This window comes from Eutrigla gurnardus (genome assembly GCF_963514095.1).
Source record: "Eutrigla gurnardus genome assembly, chromosome: 20".
Classification (NCBI taxonomy): Eukaryota; Metazoa; Chordata; class Actinopteri; order Perciformes; family Triglidae; genus Eutrigla; species Eutrigla gurnardus.
In genome coordinates this window covers 5,731,511-5,739,220 of record NC_139931.1, presented here as the reverse complement: position 1 = coordinate 5,739,220, position 7,710 = coordinate 5,731,511, and the positions used below count along the sequence as shown (strand labels likewise).

Here is a 7,710-nt window from a genome sequence, read left to right as displayed (position 1 = left end):
AAGCTGCAAAGTACAACTCTTTACGCCTGCACATAGAGCCAACATACATTGAACATGTGCATGCACATACACATGCATACACAAACACGACTTCTGCCCTCTGCGTGTACTCAGGCCATGCCAACACTTTTAAATTATTATTTAAAAGTACATATGCAGACAGCTATTTTTTAGGTCAAGAATCTAGTTGCATATAATTTATGGAGGGCTTGTGATTTGGGTTCACTTTGTCAAAAAATACACTGCTGGAATGTTAAAAAGATTTAACGGTTTAATGGTCAAATGTGTTGGTATGTCAATAAATTGTTTAAAAAGAGGATTAAGACAAATGTGGTTTTGAGTGAAATATCTAAAAGGTATGAATTATTCCTGTGAACAATTTAATTTTTAAGTGTTGTATCGGTGTATTTTAATGACGTTTCTTAGTCTCAGTTTATGGCTGTTCCATTGTTGTCCTCCTTCTTGATGAAACGTGTGGTGGGAATCAGTGTAAAAATAAAAAAAGAAAATGATATTTAAACATGCAAAAGTGTGACAATATTCTATGTATAAAAGATGTATATGTGAGATATCCTTGTGTATAATAAAATCTAAGCAATTTGAGATTATGTCACTATTTCAACACAATTGTGTCATCTGGATTAATCACCTACACAGTATGATGATGCCTTAAATTAGTGTTGATTTTTTTTTTTCCCTACATCATGAGCGCAATGTCAGTTCTCTGTTCTCTCTCGGGACAGATGGAGCCAGGATTATCTGTGTGATTTTAGGCAAAGATTAGATAGGAGAGCAGATGCACTCGGTGGGAGAGAGAGGGAGAAACATGGACGTGACAGACAAGGGAAGTGTAGAGGATGACGGACCAGAGGGTGAGGCATGATCCTTGCTTTCATGCTTCATGCGCTCTCTCTCTCTCTCTCTCTCTCTCTCTCTCTCTCTCTCTCTCTCTCTCTCTCTCTCTCTCTCTCTCTCTCTCTCTCTCTCTCTCTATCAGAATAATATATGATGGTTATTTTCTACTTGCTTCAGTTTGGTCTTTATTTTGAAAGATTTTACCGGAAGTATTAGAACTATCATGTCTGCATTGGCGCCACTTGACGAATTTAATGTAGATTGCAGTTCGTCGCTGTGCCCGCTAGAGGGCGACAATTTTCCTGCTTCTTTATGCAAGTGAGCCGTAAACGGTCTTGCCTCTGGAGGAAAACACAGCTCTTACATCCGCAATTACTTATTTTTTGGCACTGGGAGGCAGCAGAAAAAAGGCACAAACACAATATTAACATTTGTTACCAAGAAGTATCCTATTTTATATATTCACCACTCACAGATCAACCAGCCAGAGGGATAAACTGCTCTCTTCCAGTAAGCAGTTGCTGGAGACCGCAATTAAATAATATTAATAATTTAGGTCACTTCTCATGACCACTATTAATATCGCAAATATAATAATATAAATGTTATCATATTGCTGGTTATATGCAGCATTTTACCGTTTTATTATTAATGCCTATACTGACATCAACTGTGCATTAGCCATGAATTTAAAAGTAGTATTGTAGTTGCGTACTATGGCCACTGGAGGGCAGTAAACGCTCATTCTAGCTACGGACTAGTGTCAAGTCAGACACAATGCAATACTGACAATTCCGGTTATGTATTTCAAAATAAAAGCCCAGTGGTTAAATTACGGTGGGTTTTTAACTGTTTTCATGCTACAGACGTACTTTAGCCTCCGAGATATTCAAATTAAATTCGAAGGGGCTTTATTGGCGTGGGAAACATACGTTTATATTGCCAAAGCAAATCTGATATATATTAATATAAGTATATCAAGTATCGATATCCGTCTGTGTGAGAAAAATAGTTTGCCAGAGAGGCCACGCCCAATGAAGGCGACTTCTGTTTAAGGGTGGACGGGTATGGGCGGGGTTTCAAACTGAAACTCGGCTGTGATTGGATCACTCCAACGTCTGTCTGCACGCCGTCGGTTGATTGGTTGTTTGACGACGTCGCTTAACCTGAAAAATTCTCTGCTTTCAATGAGCCACAATGGAGACTAAACAGGAACTCGAACGGATTCAGGCTTTTAATTTATTCATTGTATGAAGTTAGATTTTTAAGAAGTACCTTCAGGAAATCCGCGGGTTGATATTTTGACGCGGTAACTCTCGTGAAGAGACGAAGTTGCGCACCGATCCGCGAAGTTTGCCTTACAAGTGTTGCGAATAAGGAAATCGTGGAAGGCTAACGTTATGTAGCAAGCTAATCTCATTTATCCATTCTCTAACTCGGCTATCATTTCACCGACTAGTTATTCACGCTACGCAAAAAAGGTAAGCACGTTTAAATAACTCCCACTTCTACTCATTCACGTCGATTCAGTCACTTTTAAGGAAGACTTAGCGACGAAGACGACGTTAACGTCATCGGCTCGTAACGTTAACCTTAAATCTGGGTCAGTCTCCTTCGCCGTGGCAGTGCGGGGAGGAAGAGGCCAATGTAAACTGCTGTGATTTGTTGTGTGTGTTCGCCTGATGCTCGGCTAATCGCGCGGTGAAACGCCGGCTACCTGTTGGTTTAATCCCCTTCCAGGCATGACGGAGTACAAACTTGTGGTGGTCGGAGCGGGAGGCGTGGGGAAGAGCGCCCTCACCATCCAGCTCATCCAGAACCACTTCGTGGATGAATATGATCCGACCATCGAGGTGAGAGACCGGCCGGTGGACACGCTGTCCAGGGTGTTAACGTTTAGTGTATTGAAGGCCAAACATACTGTGTTATGTGTACTTTCAGCTTCGTATTTGCCCTGTTAGGGGGCATTAACCCCGCACACAGGATGTGGTGTTACTGCCCCTCATGCTCATATCTCCCCTTACCTTTCACATTTTTGTTTTGTGATTATTGTTGTATGTAAGATGAAGTATCTCATTTTTCATAATAGGCTGGGTATTTGCATGACACAATAAATATCTCAAATTAATGCAGCAATACTTCATTAAAACTAACTTAAATAAATGCATAAGCAACAAAATCTACTTGAATATCAAATATATTCACTTTGCAGCACAATGCCCCCTGTTAGTCATATATACATTACATTATATTATTTTTTTAAATCATAATTATTGAAACATAAACATGGAACAAGCATTTCACTGTAGTCGAAGCTCATTTAGCCGCTTCATGCACTGCTGGGAAGTTTATTCTATTTTATAAAGCTGTCATGTTTTTCGTATCTAAAATCTTTATATAAGTAACTTGGATGTCGGATAAATGCAGTGGGTAAAACAGCCAGTACAAAGTAACACCAGGCCACGCTGTCTGCCAGAACCCTCTAAAAGTTAATTTGAACTTATTGAAACCCATTAAAGCAAACAGCTCTCCTGTTAGCCTTCATTATTATAAAATAACTTCCACTAATAACTCTGTACATTAATGACTCGTAACTCCACTGAGTGATCTTGTATGTTTCTCACATTATTGCATAAAAAAGTACATTTTTAAATTGTACAGTTTATTACACAATTTTCTATTAGGCAAGGTCTTGTTGTTACATGACGCGGCGATTGGCTTGTAAATGACTGTTTGTGTGAATCCGCATGATGCAATCCCGTCAGGCTTCCAGGCAGATGCATTTGGCGCGGCCTGCATGATCATGTCGATGCTGTGTTTCCAGGACTCGTACAGAAAACAGGTGGTGATCGACGGAGAGACCTGCCTGTTGGACATCCTGGACACTGCAGGTCAGGAGGAGTACAGCGCCATGAGGGACCAGTATATGAGGACGGGAGAGGGCTTCCTCTGTGTGTTTGCCATCAACAACACCAAGTCCTTTGAGGATGTTCACCTCTACAGGTAGAAGATGCTGCGCTGCTTGCATCGACACACGGCCGTACTGCAAAATCTCAGTTTGCAAAACCTCAGATAGCATTTTTTTTTTTGCACATCCTGCACAAACTCCTTTTTGTTTATTCTTTTTTTAATCTTTGTGCGCACTGAACACCAAGGCAAATTCCTTGTATGTGGAAACGTACTTGGCAATAAACTCCTTTCTGATTCATGGGCGGATATCGGTTGTAAAACACAGCTGGAAAATTAAACAAATCCGTCGAAGAAGGACTTAAAGTCGGTTTCAGTAGTACGTGTTTAACTTGGCACAATCATTAAGTCAGCTGTGATTTTTGACATGCAATGTATGACTTTTTATGGCACATAATCTAACTTTTTTTGGCACATTATATCATCTGATTTTATGGCAAACTACAGTTTGACTTTTATGCCATTTTTATGACACACTACAACTTTTAGTGACATACTATTCTACGACTTTTACGACCTACTTTACTAAGACGTTTTGCACCATTTTCATGGCATTCATGATTATCTATACCACATATTTATAGATGCGTTTACAAGTTTGTCCATTAGCTGGTTCACATTCTTGCGCTGCTCTTAGTACACAAGTACTGAAGAAAATACTAGGTGTAAGTACGCCGGGCTCAGTCACTTAGGTGCTGTTTCATGTGGCTCCTCGTCAGAGAGCAGATCAACAGGGTGAAGGACAGTGACAGCGTTCCCATGGTGCTGGTGGGGAACAAGAGCGACCTGAGTACCCGGACGGTGGAGTCGCGGCAGGCGCAGGAGCTGGCCCGAAGCTACGGTGTGCCGTTTGTGGAGACCTCTGCCAAAACCAGACAGGTAGGGAAGACAGCAACACCTGTATTCAGTGTGCAACGATGCATGCATGTGCCTTGTTCGGGTAAATAAGATATTTCACATTAACTTTGTGTGTCGCAAATTGTTTTCATGCTCTGTCTTGCAGGGTGTGGAGGAAGCTTTTTATTCACTAGTACGTGAGATTAGAAGATATAAGGAGACCAACCGCAACAACAAGAAGAGCAAGAAGAACACTCAGAGACGTTGCATAATACTATAGCAAACCAACACACACACATACACTAGCGCATCCCTTACAGCATTTGTTTCACGCTTGCACACTGCACCTCCTCTCTCACATTGGAGATGTCCAGCACGGCTCCGGACAGAAAAAAGGCAGACGGGACACAATACATCTTTCTGCTGGCACAGTTTCCATCTACAGAATGTCACCACAAGATGTGCAGTGTCTGTTTAACACTGTGAATTCACGTAGGATTGTTTTTGTGTTTTAGTCTGGTGACCAAACAACTAGAAACTACAGTTTTTAGATCCGTTTTTTTTTTTTTAGTTGGTCAGTGGTTGAATTTGTCTGTTAAGGATCATTTTTACTGATTTTATAGTTTTGTCAATCTGGTGTTTTTACAGATCATTACAGTCTCCTGGTGAGTATTTAGGGGTCAGGGGTTCACGGTGGTGTTTCACTACATTTTGTCATAAACAAGTGACCCGTTAAGTCCAAATCTCAAACTCTTCAAGGACTCAACACATTGTTTAAAGAGGTGAAATTTGTGATCAATGACCTACAAATACCAATGAAACCGTATCACATTGACAAGGAGGCTGTTTGAAAACATCCTGCTTCCAGATGATTGGTTGAAACTTTTTTTGAAAGTTTAAAAAGCACCTCTTCCCCTTGTGTTGTTTCACAGTGTCATCATGTTTTCTCAGAGATAGGATCACCACAGTAACAAACCTCAAAGTTGTGTTCTAGACTCCTAGGTGCACTTTATTAATTTCCTGTTTTGTGTTTATTGTAGAATTTAGGTTTAGTTAAGTCGCATTTAAAGGTTTACTCGGGAATATGGTGTTTTACCAGGAACTGAGGAATAACAGACTGAGTGCTCTGTCACATGATTGGTGGAGATTTGATCCCGTTGACCATCATATCGCTCGATCATTAACTTACTGTTTGACGTGTCAGCCCTGCTGTTTGTTCCACACAGGCACACTGTATTCCAAAGGCCTCTTTTAATGCAGTTTTTATGTCGGTCACAGTATTAGTGGTGGTTTTGTTGCTCTACATACATTTAAATTTCCTCTTTGATAATTACTGTCACCCTAAATGTATTGAATTGCCTTTTTATTTTTGTAGCATTGCGAGCATCGCCCCCCGAATATCTGCATTAAGAAACTGCTGTCCACATGTTTACTAAAATGATATCAAAGTTCAATGAGCTTCCGCTAACAGAAGTGAATCCATTAATGGAGGTTCCTACTTTGCTATGGTGTCGAACCTGCAGCTTCCAAATGTCCGTCTCATTATCTGGACTAAGTGTAGTTCCATTGTCAACATTTGTTAAACTTTAACAAGTCGCTCACTGACAGCGATGTAACATCTTTAATGCACTCTGCTGTAACGAACAAGTAAATGTTTTCAGCTTTTAAGTCTCGTCTGTTTTGTTTATCCGAGGTGGATCTTCACCGGTCAGAGGTTTTTAAAAGCTTGTGTTTCCAGAACGAGATACAGGCTAGACAAGGAACATTTCTCACACACAAACTGAGGAGAATGTGGTGCATTTACACCAGATCTGATTTGTAACCCCTAATGATAAAGATTCATCTTTCCACGTCTTTCAAGGGGAAAAACACTACATCGAGTTCCCCACCTCGGTTTGTGTCAAAATATAACGATCAGGGTTTCTGTTCTGAGGAACCACATCAGGGGAGACTGGTGCTATACTATGACGTTTTTCATGATTTTTTTAAACATTCTATACTATGACATTTTTCATGATTTTTTAAACATTCTATACTATGACATTTTTCATGATTTTTTTAAACATTCTATACTATGACGTTTTTCATGATTTTTTTAAACATTCTATACTATGACGTTTTTCATGATTTTTTTAAACATTCTATACTGACGTTTTTCATGATTTTTTTAAACATTCTATACTATGACGTTTTTCATGATTTCTTTCAACATTCTATACTGACGTTTTTCATGATTTTTTTAAACATGCTATACTATGACGTTTTTCATGATTTTTTTAAACATTCTATACTATGACGTTTTTCATGATTTTTTTAAACATTCTATACTGACGTTTTTCATGATTTTTTTAAACATTCTATACTATGACGTTTTTCATGATTTTTTTAAACATTCTATACTATGACGTTTTTCATGATTTTTTTAAACATTCTATACTATGACGTTTTTCATGATTTTTTTAAACATTCTATACTATGACGTTTTTCATGATTTTTTTAAACATTCTATACTATGACGTTTTTCATGATTTTTTTAAACATTCTATACTATGACGTTTTTCATGATTTTTTTAAACATTCTATACTATGACGTTTTTCATGATTTTTTTAAACATTCGAAAAAATGACTTTTTTCATGATTTTTTTCAATATTCTAAACTGACTTTTTTCATGTTTTTTTTTCAACATTCTAAAAAGCTATGATTTTTTTTCAACATTCTAAAAAACGGACTTTTTTCAACATTCTAAAAAACGGACTTTTTTCAACATTCTAAAAAAACTGACCTTTTTCATGATTTTTTTCAATATTCTAAAGATGACTTTTCATTTTTTTTCCAACATTCTAAACTGACTCCTTTTTTTTCAACATTCTAAAAAAAACTGACTTTTTTCATGTTTTTTGTGATAGACTGGCAACCTGTCCAGGGTGAACCCTGCCTTCGCCCAATGACGGCTGGGATCAGCTTCAGCCCCCCCGCGACCATGAATATAGGATAAGCGGTAGACAATGGATGGATTTTTTTTCAACATTCTAAACCGACTTTTTTCATG

The 7,710-nt window shown here is 38.5% G+C and overlaps 1 protein-coding gene across 2 annotated transcripts; it reads left to right on the top strand.

The window, feature by feature from the left end:
* The first annotated feature begins 2,042 nt into the window (after positions 1-2,042).
* Positions 2,043-6,327, top strand: LOC311031001 (GTPase KRas). 2 transcript variants are annotated; one of them, XM_084037077.1, is made up of 5 exons: positions 2,043-2,336; positions 2,596-2,708; positions 3,680-3,858; positions 4,542-4,701; positions 4,826-6,327. In XM_084037077.1, the coding sequence occupies exons 2-5, from the start codon at positions 2,598-2,600 to the stop codon at positions 4,937-4,939; spliced, it is 564 nt and encodes a 187-aa protein (XP_083893203.1). In that variant the 5' UTR covers positions 2,043-2,336; positions 2,596-2,597; the 3' UTR covers positions 4,940-6,327. The 2 variants fall into 2 exon arrangements, with proteins under 2 accessions (XP_083893203.1, XP_083893202.1); XM_084037076.1 differs by lacking the exon at positions 2,043-2,336 and having other exon boundaries at positions 2,540-2,708.
* Positions 6,328-7,710: the final 1,383 nt, after the last annotated feature.